Here is a 20,566-nt window from a genome sequence, read left to right as displayed (position 1 = left end):
ATTGGTTCCCACAGGAGCAGGCTGCTTTAAAAAGAGCGGCCTGTCTTCCCTCTCCCTTCCCCTCATTTCATGCTTCCCCTAGTGGACACCAGCCCTACACTCTAAAACCTTCAGAACTGTGACCTAAATGAATCTATCTTCCTCATGAAGCTCCAAGCGTTGGGTGTTTTGTTATCACAACACAAAATAGACCGTGACTCATATTCCTCACGCTAGTTCTTGTGGAACCATTTCAAAGTGCGGGTGTCAGGGCTGGGGAGATGGCTTAGTGGGTAAAGTACTCAACATGAAAGTGTGGGGTCCTGAGTTTGAATCTCCAACTCTCTTGTAAAACCCACATAGCGTCTATGGTCCCAGCACGGAGGAGGTAGAGACAGAGGAATTCCCGGGATTCATGTGTTGACTGCAGAGGCAGGTGGATCTCTGTGAGTTTGAGACCAGCCTGGTCTACATAGTGAGTTCCAGGACATCCAGGGCTATGTAAAGAGACTTTGTCTCAAAAAAGAGAAGGAAGAAGAGGAGGAGGAGGAAGAGGGAGAGGAGGAGGAGGAGGAGGAGGAGGAGGAGGAGGAGGAGGAGGAGGAGAAGAAGAAGAAGAAGAAGAAGAAGAAGAAGAAGAAGAAGAAGAAGAAGAAGAAGAAGAAGAAGAAGAAGAAGAATCAGATGGAGAGTGTTAGAGGGAGACACCCCGACATTAACCTCTGCCTTCCACATATGTCCACACATCAACACAAGTGTGTACACACACACAAATGAAAAGACCTTTAAAAAAAAAAGCAGATATCTAGGCCTTAATCACTTGAAGCAATCCCACTAAAATCAGGGACTAGACAAGGCTGCCCATTTTCTCCCTACCTATTCAATATAGTACTTGAAGTCCTAGCCAGAGCAATTAGACAACAAAAGGAGATCAAAGGAATACAAATTGGAAAGGAAGAAGTCAAAATATCACTATTTGCAGATGATATGATAGTATATATAAGTGACTCCAAAAATTCCACTAGAGAACTCCTAAACCCAATAAACTACTTCAGTGAAGTAGCTGAATATAAAATTAACTCAAACAAATCAGTAGCCTTTCTCTACACAAAGGATAAACAGGCTGAGAAAGAAATTAGGGAAACAACACCCTTCAAAATAGTCACAAATAATATAAAATACCTTGGTGTGACTCTAACTAAGGAAGAGAAAGATCTGTATGATAAAAAAAACTTCAAATCTCTGAAGAAAGAAATCAAAGAAGGTCTCAGAAGATGGAAAGATCTCCCATGCTCATGGATTGGCAGGATTAATATAGTCAAAATGGCTATCTTGCCAAAACCAATCTACAGACTCAATGCAATCCCCATCAAAATTCCAACTCAATTCTTCACAGAGTTAGAAAGGGCAATTTGCAAATTCATCTAGAATAACAAAAAAACCTAGGATAACAAAAACTATTCTCAACAATAAAAGAACTCTGGTGGAATCACCATCCCTGACCTCAAGCTGTACTACAGAGCAATTGTGATAAAAACTGCATGGTACTGGTGCAGTGACAGACAGGTAGATCAATGGAATAGAATTGAAGACCCAGAAATGAACCCACACACCTATGGTCACTTGATCTTTGACAAAGGAGCTAAAACCATCCAGTGGAAAGAAGGCAGCATCTTCAACAAATGGTGCTGGCTCAACTGGCAGTTAGCATGTAGAAGAATGTGAATTGATCCATTCTTATCTCCTTGTACAAAGCTCAGATCTAAGTGGATCAAGGAACTCCACATAAAACCAGAGACACTGAAACTTATAGAGGAGAAAGTGGGGAAGAGCCTTGAAGATATGGGCACAGGGGAAAGATTCCTGAACAGAACAGCAATGGCTTGTGCTGTAAGATCGAGAATAGACAAATGGGACCTCATAAAATTGCAAAGCCTCTGAAAGGCAAAGGACACTGTCAATAAGACAAAACGGCAACCAACAGATTGGAAAAAGATCTTCACCACCCCTAAATCTGATAGGGGGCTAATATACAATATATATAAAGAACTGAAGAAGTTGGACTCCAGAAATCCAAATAACCCTATTTAAAAATGGGGTACAGAGCGAAACAAAGAATTCTCAACTGAGGAATACCGAATGGCTGAGAAGCACCTGGAAAAATGTTCAACATCCTTAATCATCAGGGAAATTCAAATCAAAACAACTTTGAGATTCTACCTCACACCAGTCAGAATGGCTAAGATCAAAAACTCAGGTGACAGCAGATGCTGGTGAGGATATGGAGAAAGAGAAATACTCCTCCATTGCTGATGGGATTGCAAGCTTGTACAACCACTCTGGAAATCAGTTTGAACAACCACTCTGGAAATCAGTTTAGTGGTTCCTCAGAAAATTGGACATAGTTCTACAGGAAGATCCAGCAATACCTCTCCTGGGCACATACCCAGAAGCTGCTCCAACTTGTAATAAGGACACATGTTCCACTATGTTCATAGCAGCTTTATTTATAATAGCCAGAAGCTGGAAAGAACCCAGATGTCCCTCAACAGAGGAATGAATACAGAAAATATGGTACATTTCCACAATAGAATACGTCACAGCTATTAAAAACAATGAATTTATGAACTTCTTAGACAAATGGATGGATCTGGAGGGTATCATCCTAAGTGAGGTAACCCAATCACAAAAGAACACACATGATATGCTCTCACTGATAAGTGGATATTAGCCCAGAAACTCAGAATCCTTCTTAGAAGGGGGAACAAAATACCCATGGAAGGAGTTACAGAGACAAAGTTTGGAGCAGAGACTGAAGGAACAACCATCCAGAGACTGCCTCACTTGGGGATCCATCCCATAAACAACCACAAAACCCAGACACTATGGCAGATGCCAACAAGAGCTTGCTGACAAGAGCCTGATATAGCATTCTCCTGAGAGGCTCTGCCAGTTCCTGGCAAATACAGAAGTGGATGCTCACAGTCATCCTTTGGACGGAGCACAGGGTCCCCAATGAAGGAGCTAGAGAAAGTACCCAAGGAGCTGAAGGGGTTTGCAGTCCCATAGGAGGAACATCAATATGAACTAACCAGTATCCCAGAGCTCCCAGGGACTAAACCACCAATCAAAGAAAACACATGGTGGAACTCACGGTTCCAGATGCATATGTAGCAGAGGATGGCCTAGTCAGTCATCAATGGGAGGAGAGGCCCTTGGCCCTGTGAAGGTTCTATGCCCCAGAATAGAAGAATGCCAGGGCCAGGAATGGAAGTGGGTGAGTTGGGGACCAGGGGGAGGGGGAGGGGATAGGGGATTTTTGGAGGAGAAACTAGGAAAGGGGATAACATTTGAAATGTAAATAAAGAATATCTAATTTTAAAAAGTGAGAAAAAAAAGATGTGAGAGAGAGAGAAAAAAAAAGATGATGAAATCAGTCACCGGTAGGCACTTCTCAGCACTAGCCTCAGAGAAAAGGCCCCTGACCCAACAGCTAAGAGTTTTTAACATCCCGATTTTCTGGATGAAGCGGGCCTTTCCACTTCAGTGAGAAGCGGCCACAGGTGGAAGGCACACTCAGGTCATCTGACGCATATTTTTTTCCTTGACTGGTGGCTATTTTAACAACTCAGCAAATTGTAGGTAACTGGTAGTGATATAAAGCAAAACAAAAAAGGTTCTTGTCTATAGACATGCAAATTACATGTTGCTTTTGAAAACTGATTTTTTTTTTTCCTTTTTGGAGGGGAAAAGGTCTTTGTGTGTTCACTTCATTTCACTATCCCCGATGACCTATAAATGAGTCTGTTCTACAAAGTTCTCACTGCATAGCCTTGACTGGCCTGAAACTTGATGTGGCCATGAATTTGACTAGCCAACAGCTGAGACTAACCATGTGCCACCATAGCTGGACTTCATAGTTTGTTTGTTTTTTTAGGACCTGTTGTTACATGTGCCTAGTTCCCTAAATGATCATTGAGTTAAATAAAATTCTGAACACAAGTTCCATGTTCTTTTCTTTTTTTTTTCTTTCTTAAAAAAAAAAAAATCAATTTGAGCATGTCAATGGTGTTTCCTTCTCACCCTCCCCCAAACATCTGACCAGAAGCACCTAGAGAACAGAAGAACAAGCAGAGGTGCTGTTTACTTCGTTTGATTTTTTTCTCAAGTGCATGTGCGTGCTTGCCCACGTGTATGTCTGGGCTCCACATTAGTGCCTGGCGCCCACAGAGGTATCAAATCCCCTGGGACTGGAGTCACAGACAGCTGTGGGCCACATACAGATGCAGGAGATTGAACATGGATCCTCTGGGAAAAGCTGGCCATTTCTCTTAACCCCAGGGCCACCTCTCCAGCCCTGGGGCTGTATTTGGAATTAGACAAAGGCAATAAAATAACATAAGCTAGAAATGAGGAAACCCCTGGCCGCATATTGGACCCTCCATCCACTCTCTTATTTCTTCCTCCTTTGAGTAGCTGGCAGTTCATGAAAGCCTCCACATTCTAGGATCGTCTGTTTTACTTTTTAAAAGTTTTTTTTTTTTTAGTTACATTTTTGCCTATCAAAAGGGGGGGCGGGGGTCAGAGTGGGTCTCCAAGCAGGCACTTCCTTAGAACTCCATTACTTTGAAAAACATGAAGCGTAGCCCACTCTGACCCCTTCCAGCGTCGAACTTACACGGAGATCACAGGCTGGAATTGCAGGTGTGATCACGGGTGATACCTGGCTCGGGTTTTACTCTTGATTTCGGGCTGGAAAGGGATTTCAGAGATTAGTGTTCGGCGTGATGGTGATGGAGCCATGGACCGATGCCGGGGTGAGGAGGGACAGCCACTGGGAGTTTGTGGGGCTCCAGCTCTGCATCTTGTACCCTCGGTGGTGACGTTGACAGAACTTGGCATAGAGCCAGGCAGCAAAGCCTCTGCAGAAGTAGCCAGAGGCCAGTTTATAACATTCTCAAAGTGAGATAACTGCACGGAGGAGCCAAAGACAGTTAACAGCTCTTTTGCCAACGCCCATTCTCCATGGATGAGAGCCTCAGAGGGCGATACTTCCAGCTTCCATAAGAAATGAAATGCCAAGAGCTTTATACAAAGCTCAGGAAAGGCATTGCCTGCGGCCATGACCCTTCCTTAGAGCTCACCAGAGGGTCACCTCTTTGCCCTGCTGGAACATGAGCGTCCAGCCACCACGGTGAGTGCTGTAGACACAGGAGGTGTCACCAGATTCACATATGTGGGGATACAGGAGTCAGTTTCAGTCTCCAACTCGGCCCATCCTTCCTGATTCCTCAATTCTACTCAGAGCAGAGCCTCACGTTGTCTTTCTAGCACGTGTCCTTGTTCCCATCCAGTCTTTACGCAAACTGGAGCACTATCTCTGTCCAAAACGACTTCCCTGCGAACCTCCCGCACCTGCTGAGTCACGTGCTCCTGCTCACTTGCTGACCCCACTAGCAGAGCCAGTTTTCTGGTTTTTAAAAAATGTTCTTGGCAAAATTAAAGGCTACTAATAACGAGTAGAACAGTTCTTTTCTTTTCTTTTTTCTTTTAAGTGTTTTATAAGTTTGGGCTGTAACTTCTCTGAGGAGGGAGAGGACCCGTGGGTGAGAGGCTGGCTGAGCGGGTAGGTGGATGTGTGGCTATCTGACTGTGTGGGTGGATGGCTGAGAAGAAGGGTGGATGATGAGTACGCTCTGGGGAAGCAAACTCAAGACGCTTTGTAAGTTGGTCGACAGGAAATCACCACTACTGGCTTCATTTGGGGGAACTCGTCATAGCTGCTAGGAGTGAGGTCACCCCACCCAAGTTTAGATCAATGGAGTTACCAACTCCTCCCCCTAATGAGCTCTCTATCGAAAAGCTCAAATCCATGCCCGGAACTGTATTAGTGGGTTTAATGATCTTCGTTTGGGGCTGGGAATATAGCTCAGTGGTACCATGCTCACCTAGACATGCAAGGCCCTGGGATTCAAACCCAGTACCATGAAAGTAAAGAAATAAATGATTGGTCTGGCGTCCTAATAGCTCTAGCAAGAGACAGCCTTTGAAGGCTGAGCTGATTTGGTCACATCCTTTTGCCTGCTCCCTGGGCCATTTCCCTTTGATAATCCTATAAAACCTAGGACTGACATCTATTTCAGCAAGAATCCACCTCCCACTCTCCAGCCCTCGTCCACCCCACTCCCACCCCCATCCCCTCTGGCCGCACCACGACTGCCCCCTGGCGGCCAGTGGCAGGTGCGCCCTCTCCGGGCCGCTGGAGGGCAAGTGCGCGTGCGCACAGGTGAGCTGTACCGCCCCGTCCTTGAGCTTGGCCACCTGCCTGGGAAACTTATGGTTGGTTGTCGCCCTCGGATCGTTTCCGGGCGGGGACAGGAATCCGGCCATGAAAAATACTTCGGGGCACCGTGAGCCCCGGACCCGTCCTAGAGAAAGAGACCCGGACCGGCGCCCGCACCCGGACCGAGACCACCACGTCGAGCGGTCGCGGGACCGAGGCGGGGACAGGCACAGGGAGAGGAACGGTGACGTGAGAGGAAACGGGGACCGTCGGGCGGGCCGGGAACAGAGAACGGACCGAGACCAGCGCCAGGACAGACACAGGGACGCGGGCCATCGCGCATCCGAACAAAGAGCCTTGGAGAAGTCCCGTCAAAGCCGTGCGCGGCCCGAGCCCTGGGGACCCAGTTGGGACGCAGCCCCGACTCCGGGACCCGCACCCTGGGGGCCCCCAGAGCTGTCGCAGAAGCATGGCCTCGGGCGCCGCGGGTTGGAGAGGTGAGGGGTGCACCTGCTAGGGACCAGGGACCGCCGAGGGTGGAGGAGAGATGACATAAAAGAAAAAGTGGGAAAGCCCGAGAACCAGAGGAAGGAGGAGAGTTTCAGGACTGAAACTGGAACGGTTTAGAAGGCTAGGTAGGTGGGGCTAGCCGGAGGGCCACAGACTCTTAAGTCTTGTTCCCTAGCCTTCCCTCTATACCTTTCAAAGTCCAGCTTCCAGGTTGGGGGGGGGGCTGAATAAAGTTAGCCCAACGAAGAGTTAATAGTTGGACTCGCTCTTCCTGACAAGGCTATGTATGCGCAGCAGACTGCTAGCAGAAGCCGCCGTTTTAAACACGAAACTAAGCCCACCTAAACGTTCATTCTCCGGTGATGTGTAACAAAGTCAGTGAGGTCTTTCTCAGCAGCTTGTTTCAGACCGTAGGTTTGTTTAAACCCCACCCTCATGAATAGACGAACTTGGTCTGTAGGTCCCGAAATTCCCCTGTGTCTTTGAAGGTTTTGTGAATGAGGGTGGAAAGGACTAGCAGGGGACCGGTCGTCATACCCCCTCCTAGAGACTCAGCGCGCCATCCAGTTGCACAGATGTGGAACCAGGCTCTGGGGACTGGGTAAATAGAATAAAATAGGTGTCCCTGAGGGCAAAAAGTGTGTGTGTGTGTGTGTGTGTGTGTGTGTGTGTGTGTGTGTGTGTGTGTGGTTGTCAAAACTGTGCATTCTTTTCCCTGGAGACAACTCTTCTAGCTGATGATCCCCAGCCTCTGCCATTAGACTTGGAGCCTCTGCCATTAGACTTCCACACATCAGGGAAAGCTGCTATCATGAGTTTATGTTACATTATCTAAAGCCAACTCACCTCGCGAAAGCTGCGCCCAGATTTGGGCTGCTCTTTCGGTCTTTGACACTAGCTATTGTTTCCCTGGCTGCACCCATCTTGGACTGCAACCACAGGAGTAGAAAAACAAGAGGTACATTTGTGCGTTTCCTCTTAAAACCAGAGTCCTCATTACCCCGCCTCACCCCAGAGTGAATAAAAGACATGCAATTGTTCGTGGCTTATTTAAAGGTTTGAGGCCAAAGGGCAGCTTCTCTCTGTCTGCTCTCCTCCTAAGCATTTATTGGAGGGAGGGAATGCAGGGACCCGCATGCAGTAACTTACTGTCAGCGTTCAGAGACTGACTGGCAGTGAAAACAGCCACCAGAGGCTCAGGATGCCAAGGAAGGTGACCTAGAGCTGAGTTCTGTGGAAGGAAGACAGAAGACAGTAGAAGGCGATTCAAGTAGAAAAACCGCTTCCTCTGTGCCCCAGAAGCCTGGGTTCTTTAGTGGTGAAGGGCAGCTCACTGCGGCTGGCTCGGTACGCCTAGGTCGTAAGTGTGCACAGTACCAGAGTCTCCTGTGTGCTGATGAAAGGTTTAAAGATTTCAAACCAAAGAGAGATGGGGTGGCTTCTATGTCCCCAAAGCAGAATGCAGCCTCTTGTTGAATCTTGGGCAGAGCCTGGCATATGTTAGGCAAATGGAAACAGAAGGTGCCAGGGGTGGCCAAAGGAGAGATATCAGTAAGATATCAAAAGTAGCTGGCTGGACGTGGACATGACTATAATCTCAGCTAGTGGAGGGTAGAGGCAAGAGAATCAGGGGCCAAAGGTCAAGCTCGTTATTGAGAGTTCCAATACCACGGGCCATGGTAGCACACACAACTGTGATGTAGCTCTTGGGAAGCTGAAGCAGGAGGATCACATGTTTGAGGCAAGCCTAGGCTTCGTTCTGTGAAATTTTTAAAAACTAAAAAAATAAACGAAGGCCTAATAGTAAACAAACCGTTGAGTTACAGGCCTGTCCCTAATGTCTCTGCGCTCCTTGGTTGCAGCGAACGGGCTTCGGAAAGATACGTGCCCACCTACTCCGTGCCTGCTCTCCAGGAAGAGGAATATTACCAGTCGGAAGCGGAGGGACTCCTGGATTGCCACAAATGCAGATACTTGTGCACAGGGAGAGGTGAGCCTTTGGGGGACCCTGCCGAACCATTTATATTGCAAATGGCTTGAGGAGAGGCAAGGTGGCAGGTGGAGGCATGAGCGCTGGTGAGTTGGCAGATTGTCCAGTTTTTCCTCTTAGGTTCCATTTCCATGTTGCATGGAGTTCTTGATCAAGAAAGAGAGAGAGAGAGAGAGAGAGAGAGAGAGAGAGAGAAAGAAAGAAGGAGGGAAAGAAGGAAAGGGAGGAAGTGGAAAAAAGAAAGAACAGAAGAGAAGAAAGAATACAGGAAGGTCTGAACTCTGCCATGAGGCTTTCCCCACACTTATCCAATGTGCATGCATAGCTCTGAGCTTGGCTCAAGCTCGCTTCCCCTTCCCAGCCAGCTGGTGAAACTTTGTACTTTCAGTGTGTTGTGAGCTGCCTGTGGTGGCCACCTGCTCCTCTTCCATAGCCAGCTGAGGCCATAGAGGGAAAATGACCCCAGCAGAGTTCATCCTCAAAACAAGCGTACAGGCAGGGTGGTCTTCTCAGAGAGCTGACGCCCAATCAGTCACTGGCTTTCAATCTTCATTGCCTGAAATGCATAGTAAGAGCATATATTACATTACGAACAAGTTCACAGCCTAGCATGGTGTCTTACGTGCCCATAATCCCAGCCGAGGCAAGATTGTTGTGAGTTCTCCACCATCGTGGGCGGCAGAGGAAGACCCTGTCTCAAATAATAAACAAAACCACATCAATTCACAGAGAAAAACAAAAATCTCACGAAACTACCCAGCCCTTATGCACACCCAGTGCATTAATATTTTCTCTTTCATTAAAAACCAAAGCCAGGGACCAGTGTGATGGCTAAGGGGTGCCTGCAGCCAAGCCTGACTGCCTGAGTTCAATCCTTGGGACCCACTTGGTGAAAGGAGAGAACCAGCTTCCCCAAGTTGTCCTCTGACCTCCACACCATGCCAGATAGACAAGCCAAATTTAAAAAGGAATAAAACTCAAGCGTGTGGTCAGTGGGTGTAGGAGGGCCAGGAGTTCAAGGCCAGCCAGAGCTGTAGGAGACTGTGTCTCAACTTAAACAAAACCCAACGAAACAAAATCAACGTACTGAGCATTTAAAACTTACAGTAGTGTTAGTTACCAGCCAGCCTGGCCTCCCAGGTTCTCAGCTCAGCCCAGGTCCTGGCCTTGCCAGCAAGGAGGAAACTCTGGTTTGTCAGGGTGAACTCCTCGCAGGCAGGCTGCCCATGACTAAGAGAAGAAACATCCCAGCCTGGGGGGGGGGGGGGGGCGGGGATCACGGATCCGCAGCTGAAGCTGTGTCACCGGGAGGAAGGATTATAAGATTATGAAGAACTCTGCTGAAAGGCCTCTCTGCCACCTGAGCGGGAATCTTCATCAGCTACTTTACATACCGTTCTGCCACAGAGATGCCTTTAACTACCCCTGAGGCTCGGAGAGGCCCAGCAAGTTACCCAGGTCCCACAGCCATTAAGTAAAGGCCCTGGAACTGAAACTTAGAGCCCCAGCCTAAGGCATCGAAGTGTTTCCTGGCAGAACGTTCTTCTCTTGGTACTGTAAACAACAGGAACAAGCCAGAGGCTGGCTAACAGGTTTCTTTCTAGACTTGCTTTTTCTTTTCTTTTTCTTTTCTTTTCTTTTCTTCTCTTTTCCTTTCTTTTCTTTCTTTCTTTCTTTCTTTCTTTTTTTTTTTTTTTCCTGCGATTGATTTACCAAGAGGAAAAGACAGGGCCTGTACTTCTTACCAAAACACACCTATATTTAGGCTTAATTGCTTCTGGCTTTTTGGCTTTGAGCCTAGCGGTTGGGTATGGAAGTCCCGGATTGGAGAGCTTGGAGATGGGGGATGGGGAGGGGTGGGGTTTGAGAACAGAGGAGGCGGGCAGGGGTGTGTGTGAAGTTCAGAGCTCCCAGGCAGGTGCACAGAGGAGCACTGTTCGGAGAGACACAGCCCTGTGCATCAGGGCTGGCTAGAGCAGGAAAGATGAACCTGGAGGCAGGTCAGCTGATGGCTTTTGAGTCCACATTAGAGTGGATCCTTTGTGGCTTTTTCTTTGTCGGGGAAGCCGCCACGTCATCTCCTCACCCCTACCCCCACTTCAATCCCTCCCAGCAAACAAGGCACCCTGCAGTCCTCTGGGGACTGTGGTTCAGCCCTATAAAGTTCAATGAGATCCTGAGACCAACAGAAAGAGATAGGCTCTAACCACTTTTGCCAGAAAGAAATCTCAGATTGAAACCTCTTCAGGGACTGGAACTAAAGATGAGATTGACAGACAGCAGGTGCTTTCAATCACCACCCCCTCGAGGCTTCCCTTGACCCCGCCCCTAGCCTGAGTGGGTGTGGGTTCTGTTTATTCGAGGTATGGAGGGCCCCGGAGTAGAGTAGAGCTAGTTCCGGATTAGAAGATGCGAGTCTCAGCTCATTTGCATATGGAACACTCCTCCCTCCCCACCCTTCTTGTCCTTTGCCCTCTGGGTTCTAGAAGCTTAGTCCTTAAACCACAGCGGTTTGTATTTACTACGAGCTTTCTGGCCATTATTGCTAAGTGTCTCTGAAAGTCTCATTTTACAGTCAGGCATGGAGGCACACAGCAGCAGTCCCAGCTGATTCTGCTACACAGGAGGCTGAGGTTGGAGGTCATTTGAGTCCATGATTTAGACGAACCAGGGACAACATAGTGAGACCGTTGTCGCAAAACAACAGACAAGGAGGCTGGGTGGGAAAACACTTGAAATTCTAGCACTTGGAGAGGCTGAGATGGGAGAGTTAACAAGTTTCAGGGGAGCCTAGGAAGATGCTTTCTCAAAAGACTAAACTAAAATTTTAAATTTTTTTTCTTTTTTTTTCCTCCCAATTTAAACTGTTACCCCCTCCCTCCCTCCCTCCCTCCTCCCCCTCCCTCTTGTATATGAGTGTGTGCAACTCAACGCCAGCATCATTTCTCAAGTACAGTCCACCTTGGGTTTTGAGGAAGGGTCTCTCATTGACCTGAGACTTACCCACAGGTGCAGCCAGGATATTACCTATGGCGGATCTCTCCAGTGCCTTGGGACTTCTGTAGAGTGCTGGTCTTTGGCTCAGAACCTCCTCCTGGTGTCATTGTTGAGAGTATTTTGGGTTTGCATTTCAAAGGGACAGTTTCATAAGAGGAATTTGATCCTGCTCCCCCCCCCCCCCCCGCATCTGTGTTGTGTAGCTTTGTCTACATACATACAACAAGAAATGGTGCTGTGGTTTAAAACATAATAATAATAACTAAACAAAACAGCCCCAGGGAGTGGAGATCAAGGGTCATGGTCTCAGAGGTTTTAGCCATGAAGATGGGGAGAGTCTGTGGGATCAGTTCGCTTCCTGGTTGCCAGGAAGCAGAGGCAGGGGAGGGGACAGGGATGAGGAGACTTTCTGCAGTGGAGTTCCTCCCTTCCATTTTTTTGTTCCATCTAGCACATTGGTTGGCGCTGCCAGCATTAGGTGTGGAGGGGAGAGTCTTAAGCTCCTGACCTCTCTGGAAAGGCCACAGAGACCCTCAGAATCTCACTGTCCTAGCCCCCGAGGTTCTTGTCAGCTCAGGTTGACAGTCACCACCAACCATCATACTGTCCCCAGCCAAGAGGGGAAGGACAGGGACCACGTTGTCAGTGCTTCTGATCGCCTGAGAGGGTCACGGTAGAAACTTGTGTGGGCGCTTTTTCTAATTTATATTCTCAATCTCTTCTTTTTAATAACTAATGCCCTGATATAGTACCGGTTGGATCTGAACTGGGGTTAATTCGAAAGGGGATCCGGGACTTGCCTGAGCCAGAGGTTGGAAGACTGCCCTGGGAAGAATGAGCGTCAGGGAAGGCCTGTGAGCCTTGTGCTTTTGTTTTAAGGATGACAATTGATCTACATAGTCCTGTTTGTTTTGTGAACCTACTAAGCCTAACAGAGGAGGAAGGAACCCCATAGGACTCTAGGCCTTCTGCTGTTTCACTAGGAAATGTTCTCTGGCAGTAGGTGAGGCCCTGATTTCCCATCCCTAGTAACACACACACACACACACACACACACACACACACACACACACACACACAAATTATCACATCACAACGTACTGGAGAAACCTAAATGTCCCTTTGTCCCACTGAAGCTGTTAAATTCACTGCCGTGCCAGGAATACTGGCTTGCACTTGTAACCCCAGAATGGAAGGATCAAGAGTTTCAGGCTAGCCTGTGCTACATGGTGAAACTACTTTGAACACTTTTTACATTTTTTAATGTTCTGAAGCAGAGCTGGAGAGATGTCCCGGGGGGTTGACAGTGCTTGCTACTGTGTCATAAGGACTGGCACCACATCAAGTGGCCCAGAAATGGCTGAAACTCAGCTCCTTCTTTTTTTTTTTTTGGGGGGGGGGACTTTCACACACATACACATACAATCACACACACACAAATAATAAAAATTAGAAAGAAATCTATATGGTAGATCTATGTTTACTGACATATAAAAATATATTTAGAATTGAAATTTAGATTTACTGAGAAAGAAAAAAAAATATGTGTATCTATAGAGGAGGGGGCTCTCGTATAGTCCAGGCTAATCTCAAGTTTACTATGTAGTTGAGGCTAGCCAAGAACTCCTGACCTTCCTGCCTCTGCCTCCCATGTACTAGGATAGCAATAGTGTGCCACCATGCCTGTTATTTTATGTGGGTGCTGGGAACTGGCTCTTGTGCTTACAAAGTGAACACTTTACTGGCAGCCATCCCCACTTGGCTTATTTGAACGTATGCTTTTCCATCAAAAGGATTTGAAGAAAGCACAGGTCCCCGCTGCCATCTAACATTAACTGGGCAGCCCCTTCACTGCCCACTGGGGCAGAGAAAGGAAGCAGTGGGCTGAGAGCTCCCTGGGAAGGATGAACCTTGAGCTGAAAGCGTCTCCTAGCAACCGCAGCATCTCCAAACAGTAACGCCCTTTTCTTGCAGCCTGCTGCCAGATGCTGGAGGCTCTGCTGAACTTGCTGATCTTGGCCTGCAGCTCTGTCTCTTACAATTCCACGGGGGGCTACACGGGCATCACCAGCCTGGGGGGGATTTACTACTACCAGTATGGAGGGGCTTATAGTGGCTTTGACGGTGCGGACGGGGAGAGAGCCCAGCAGTTGGACGTTCAGTTTTACCAGCTCAAGCTGCCTACGGTCACTGCAGCCATGGCCTACAGCGGAGCCCTCATGACCTTCTCCTGTCTCACCCTCCTCGCGGGTGCCTTGCGGGTCCCTTGGCACTGTCCACTATGGCTGGTGATTGAGGGCTTAATGGATGCACTCATTGCTGGGGCCTATGTTCCAGGCTTGTACTTCTTCTTCCAACACCTCTCTGCCGCCTATAGTTCAGATGTGTGCAAGGAGAGGGAGACCCTGTACCAGAGCAAAGGTTATAGTGGCTTCAACTGTGGTGTCCATGGGGGAGACATAGGAGCAGGAGTCTTTGCAGCCATGGCCATTGGGGTCTTTGCCGTGGGAGCTGTCCTGGCCTTTAGGGGTTACCGAAAAGTCAAGAAGCTGAAGGAGAAGCCCACAGAAATGCTTGAGTTTTAGACCTCTAGAATGTTCTGCCACTTATACGTGATAGACATCACTTTTAAACCACAATCATTCATAAGAATTCTTCGATGTGGAACTCACGAATGCTTCCAAAATACCACGCCAGTGTGGATATGCCGGGCTTAGTTAGCTCCTGGTTGCATGGAGCAGTAAATATTCTCTGTGACAACAAGCTCTGGTTTCTGCAATCCTCTGTGGATGTGGAACTGACAAACAGCATATCAAAACGCCAAACACTGGAGCCGGGCTTGGTGGTACAGACTTGGAATCCTATAATCCTAGCACTGAATCTGAGACAGGAGAATCTTGAGTTCAAGGCTAGCATGCACTGACTGCATAGCAAGACCCTGTCTCCAAAGCAGATAATCAGCAACAATGATGGACTGTGGTAGAGGCTGGGACTCCCAGGAGCAAGGCAAAGTATACTTCATGATCGGGGCAGAAACAATTGCCCTGGAAAAGCTACATCAACAGAAGTCAGCTCAGTCTCAACTATCCTAAACTCAGCCCTCTTCAGCAGACACGTGGGGCATCTCCACACTGAGTATGCAAGCCCTACCTACACCCCGTTAACTGTATGGATTCTGGGGGGATACTTCCCCAGAAAAACTTAAGTTTGAGCGTGTGTGTGTGTGTGTGTGTGGTAAGGAAAAGAGAATCAGATTAAACTTGCTGAGCTGCAAAGAAACCCTTCTACTGGCCCCTGGGAGCGCTCAGGAAGCATTTGTACCTCCCGTAAATGTGCCATTGTATGAAGAATCCAACCCCACCGCTGGTTCAGGATCTGCTCAAAGGAAAAGAATGTGAAGCCCCTTTCCCAACAGAAGAACGTTACTTTTGGCCAGACAACTTCACGGGCTAGATTACCTGTTGAATTATGGCTTGGGACCATCACCGTATATTCCCGTACAAATGACTATGTTCTTCGCTTGATGCAAATCCAAGCATCCCAAAGAAAAAGTTTAAATTGGAGGCAGAGTTCTTCCTTATGTTCATGATACTTTATTCACTTAAACTCCATCGACTGATGTAGAAGACTTCAGTCTTAGGGACAGAACTGTATACCGGTGTCGTACATGGCTAGACATTCTCTTGAACACTGTGAGAAGTTTTGCACAAAGAAAAGGGGGGTGGGGAAACTTTTCACTCTATAGAGACTATGACTGCACATATTCATTTTATTTTCACAAAAAATAAAAAAAAAGATCAAACCGACATCCTTGCCTTGGATTTTTTTCCCTCCTCAGGATAGTTCCGTACAGTGCAAAGACAGAGGTAGATACAGATTTAAGCTAGGTGCTATATGGTCAACCAAAAAAAAGCAGCTTCCCTCAGAAAGGTGCTGAGGATCCAGTAGGCTTCTGCTTCCACAGACCTTTGTGTGACATCTTTCTGGGGACCTGACCCACACCAACTTGGAAATAAAGCGCAACATCTGCCTTTTCTTCCTTCCCTCTGATGGTCATCTTTGTGCGTTAGCAGCATGCTTAAAGACAGTTGTCACTTTGAGTAGCTTCGCTAAGGCAACTCAGGCTAGCTAGTGCCGGGAATAACACCCCAGGATCACTGGATCTAGCAGAAGACACAGAAACCTAGATTTCTTCCACTTCAGCCCAGAGATGCATGCTGTGTGTACCAGAAGGAAAGGGCTCCTACTTCCCATCTCTTGTATCAGTACAGTGTTTCTGTTTCTATATGCTGATGGAAGAAAAATCGGGCTTGGGAAAGATGTAGAGTGTGGGAGATAGCTGTCTCCCCACCCCCATGACATCTGGGCTGGTTCGTCGTTTGCTGTACTTACAGAGCCTGGTTGAAGAGTGGGCAGTTAGAATCTAATGTTGAATTTCAAATTAGAGCAATACAGTTTCTCGGCTCTCTGATCCCCACGCTGTCGTGTCCCCTGGATTTTCAGGAATTCACGTGGGCATGCAGAAGACAGGCTCTGCTAGCTGGGTCTGGGGATAGAACTGGCTGCTGTCCCTTGACTGCCTCAATGATAAAGACCACACCATTAGTGTAATGGATAGTTGTACGCTAATCTCTGGGAAACAGCACGCTTTCAAAGTTCTCGCCATTTCTTCTTACATTTCATACTACTCTCCGGGAAGCCTTACTATATACATTTATGATTTTCTAGAAATTTTAGTCATGCATTAGTGTCTACAGGAATTGGCCCCAGGATCCCTCCCAATGCAGAAATCTGAGAGTGCTGTGGTCTTCCATATAAAACGGCATGAATGCTATTTGTGTATAACATAACCTCTTGTATACTCTATCTCAGGATTACTTACTCCTACCATAATATAAATGCTATGCAAACAGTTGCTAGGCTGTATTGTTTAGGAGACACTCCTGTCTTTGTTCCATGGGCAGATGCAGTTCAGTCTTCAATGGACTCTCCCAGTGCAGACGCTGCAAAGGGAGGGCTGGCTGCTCTCCCTTCCTTTTGATCCTTTCCACAGGACTGTGGGGGAGGGAGGCAGAGTGGGTCTGGAGGCTTTAACTTCATTCATCAGATAAAATATCTAAAGCTTAGGAGGACTTTGGCAAACAGGGAAAGAGCAGATACTGGAATCCGGTATTTGAATTTGGGGTTCATTTGCATTCCTCTATGTCTCTCAAAATTCTCATCTCTGCACCCCGAGGATCTGAGGATGATAACCGAACTTTCAGAAGTGCAGCCTGAAGTTTCTGTTGGGAGCTGACAGCAGGGGATCTTAGGCACGAGGTGTTCGGCCTCGACCCACCTGCTGGTTCTCACTGCCTTGTGGAATCTGCAGATCTTCCAGACTTCTAAGAAACTCTCTCCAAGTGAACAGTCCAAGTATCTATTTGTAGAAACCCGGTTGCGCAAACTGGTCCATCCAACCAAACTGGAAGTTTCATGATAAGTGATGTAGCCACGCAGCAGACTCATCTAGATAGAGTTGGCGTATAATAAATGAAACCAGCAAGATGCTTGATGGTATATGTGCTATATTTAGGTGTGTGTGTGTGTGTGTGTGTGTGTATGTATGTGTAGAGAGAGAGAGACAGAGAGACAGAGAGAGAGAGAGAGAGAGAGAGAGAGAGAGAGAGAGAGAGAGAGAGGGAGAGGGAGAGGGAGAGAGAGAGAGAGAAGCACTAAGCTGAATGCTTAAAGAAAGGCTGGGAAACAGGTGAGCAGATGGCCCAATGGATAAAGTGTTTGCCTCACAACCATGAGGACCTGAGTCCAGAGACCCAGAATGTGTCAAAAGCCAGGCTCGGTGGTGAATGCCTGTATCCAGTGTTGGTGAGATGGGGGGCAGAGACTGGTGGGTCCTTGGAACTCACTGGTAGGTAGGTAGCTATTCCAGCCTTTTTGGTGAAGTACCAGATCTGAGACAGACCTGCCTCAAACGGAAGGTGGAAAATACCTGAGGAATGAATGTCACCTGAGGCTGTCCTCTGAACTACCAGCACACCATAAGCATGCAGAGAGAGAGAGAGACAGAGACAGAGAGACAGAGACAAAGGAAGTAGGAGGAGCATATTAAAAACTTTAAAAACTGCTTGGAGTCCCGGTGGCTGGGTCAGAGTCTAAGACCATCTGGGTCACATAGCGAGACTGTACTTTGGGTGTGAGAGATGGAGGACATCGATGAAAATGTTCAGTTTATACTTCATTAGTCTCTGGGTTTGTTTTGTCTTGTTTTTTCACCAACTTTAAATTTGAAATTTCACAAGAAGTCACAAGGGCGGCATAGCGCAATCTTTTGGGCCCTTCTGCAGCTTTCTGCAGCTGTCGTCTCGAACAAGGATCTCAGATCCAGGAAAATGGAGATCTCCGAGTTGTCACAGATCTCATTTGCTGGCGCACACTCCTCTGTGCAGGATTCCGAGAGGTTTTGTGATTGGTAGATTCTTGTGATCTCCGCAACGGACCGGAAGCGCTCCATCCCTACCTCTTTAAAGCCACACACACCCTCTTCACCCTCCCATCCCACCTAGCCCTGTCCCCAGTCACCACCTGTGTGCCACATCTCCAGAACTCTGTTCCACTGAGACCACTCCACAGATGGAGTCACTCATTATGTCACCCTTTGAGACCAGAACTTCTTTCTCACTCATAATCACCTTGAAACTTACCCAGGTCGCTCCCTGTCCATTCCGCTGACCCAGTCACAGATAAGCTCTCCCTGCATTTGGCTCTTACAAATAAAGCTACTACTGTCAAGACTCACGAACGTGTTTTTGTGTGGACATAGAGCTCTCTTTCTTTTTTTAAATTTTGAAGCTGGCTCTCAGTATGTAGCCCAGGCAGGCCTCCTCCTCAAGGTTCTCCTTAAACTGCCAAGTAGCTTTTTATTTCTTTAGGGCTAATGCCTAAGGGTACAATTGTGGAGCCACACAGTACACACATGTTTAACTGTCTTAACTACTCTAAGGCAGTTACAGCACTGCATGCTTGTAATTCTAATACTTTGGAGACTGGGGCAGGTGGATCGAGAGTTCAAGGCTAGCCTGAGCTACAAAGACCAGATATATATAATTTTTTTGCATTTCCAAGTTTTTCAGATTGGCATTGATTTTCTTTTCTCTCTTTATTTTTTTTTTAAGATTTATTTATTGTTCTACTTAAGTACACTGTAGCTGTCTTCAGACACACCAGAAGAGGACATCAGATCCCATTACAGATGGTTGTGAGCCACCATGTGGTTACTGGGAATTGAACTCAGGACCTTTGGAAGAGCAGTCAGTGCTCTCAACCGCTGAGCCATCTCTCCAGCCTGGCATTGATTTTTCTATGTGAATATTTATTTTATGTATATGAGAGTTTTTTGTGTGCACTGTTTGTATATCTGGTGCCTGCGGAGGTCAGAAGAGGGCACTGGATTCCCTGGAACCGGAATTAAATCGGCCTAAGAGCTGGTGCATGGGTACTGGGAACCCAACCCAGGTCCTCTGTAAGGGCAACAATTGCGCTTACTGCTGAGCCAACACTCCACCCACCCAGCCAGCAATGATATTTTAAAGTATGTTTTAGAAACAGAACACCTGGGCTGGGGTTGTTCAGCCCATCCGTAGAGCACTTGCTGCTTGCATCCTGGGTCCCACCACAAGCACTGGGACTTTTTAAAATGACATAGGGTGTTTTGTATTGTTTTGTTTTTTTTTAAAGACAAAACCAGGGGGCTGGAGTGATGGCTCAGTGAGATAAGAGCACTGACTGTTCTTCCAGAGGTCCTAAGTTCAATTCCTAGCAACCACATGGTGGCTCACAAGCATCCTCATGGGATCTGATGCTCTTTTCTGGTGTGCATGAAGACAGCTACAGTGTACTCACATACATAAAATAAAAAGATCTTAAAAAAAAAAAAGACAAAACCAAGAGTGTTGACAATGTTGCTGAATCAGATCATTTATTTAAAGGATCCAGGGAACCCCTACCTTGATCAGGTGAGTGATCCAACCTTAAACCGGACTCTCTCTTCCCCTAGGTGTGGTGCAGATAATGGAGGTGATTTTGAATGCCATGGTTCTCATATGCATCGTGGCTTCCTATTTTGTCCTGGCCGGATTCAGCGCCAGCTTTGCCAGCGGCAGCGGCTTCGGAAATAACTATTACTCACCTTTTGAGGGCACCGAGTTGGAGCAGGTTCGGCAGCTGGACCAGCAGTACACGATCCTGCGGTCGCCCCTGATCTACGGCGGCGTGGCTGTCTCCCTGGGGCTGGGCGTCCTCACTATGGGCGTTTTACTGCAGGGAGCTAAGAGTCTAAGGAAGCTGCCCAGGAGATGGCTGCTGCTGGAGGCCGCCTTCAGCCTCCTGGCCGCGGTGGGCTACTGCGTCGCCATTGGCTTTTACCTGTATGCGGCGTTGCGCATCAATTCCACCGACACTTGCAAAACCAGAGAAAGAGTCTACGCCCGCAAGGGCCTCACCTGGATGAACTGCCAGCTGGCGGGCACCGATGGGGCAGCAGCCACCTTCGCTTGTCTTCTAGTGATTTTATACGCGGCCAGCGTGGTGATGGCCCTGCGGGCCTACCGAGAACAGAAGCACTACAAAGACAGCCAGGAACAACACAGAAATTACCGTGATGTTCCAGAATACCTGTGGTCCGGGACGCTCTAAGGAGAGCTGGAACCTCCTTTGTTCCTCCCCTACAAGCACAACGTGATTTCCCATACTTGATTCCTAAGCTCCCTCAGTGCTCAGGCACCTGAGCAGAGTAAAGTTGTGAAAGGAGA

The 20,566-nt window shown here is 47.6% G+C and overlaps 1 protein-coding gene across 2 annotated transcripts; it reads left to right on the top strand.

Moving 5' to 3' along the window:
* The first annotated feature begins 6,269 nt into the window (after positions 1 to 6,269).
* On the top strand, positions 6,270 to 20,566 carry Marveld3 (MARVEL (membrane-associating) domain containing 3). 2 transcript variants are annotated; one of them, NM_212447.2, is made up of 3 exons: positions 6,270 to 6,759; positions 8,635 to 8,762; positions 19,813 to 20,566. In NM_212447.2, exons 1-3 carry the CDS (start codon positions 6,368 to 6,370, stop codon positions 20,448 to 20,450), a joined length of 1,158 nt encoding a protein of 385 aa, NP_997612.2. In that variant the 5' UTR covers positions 6,270 to 6,367; the 3' UTR covers positions 20,451 to 20,566. The 2 variants fall into 2 exon arrangements, with proteins under 2 accessions (NP_997612.2, NP_082860.2); NM_028584.3 differs by lacking the exon at positions 19,813 to 20,566 and adding an exon at positions 13,734 to 15,566.

Source organism: Mus musculus, chromosome 8 (assembly GCF_000001635.26).
Source record: "Mus musculus strain C57BL/6J chromosome 8, GRCm38.p6 C57BL/6J".
NCBI lineage: Eukaryota > Metazoa > Chordata > Mammalia > Rodentia > Muridae > Mus > Mus musculus.
This window is presented reverse-complemented; position numbering and strand designations above follow the sequence as displayed.

Coding starts and splice junctions, on each gene's coding strand:
- Marveld3 (NM_212447.2), top strand. CDS start 6,368: ATGAAAAATACTTCGGGGCACCGTGAGCCCCGGACCCGTCCTAGAGAA. Junction 6,760..8,634: donor GGGCGCCGCGGGTTGGAGAG/GTGAGGGGTGCA, acceptor CCTTGGTTGCAG/CGAACGGGCTTCGGAAAGAT. Junction 8,763..19,812: donor ATACTTGTGCACAGGGAGAG/GTGAGCCTTTGG, acceptor CTCTTCCCCTAG/GTGTGGTGCAGATAATGGAG.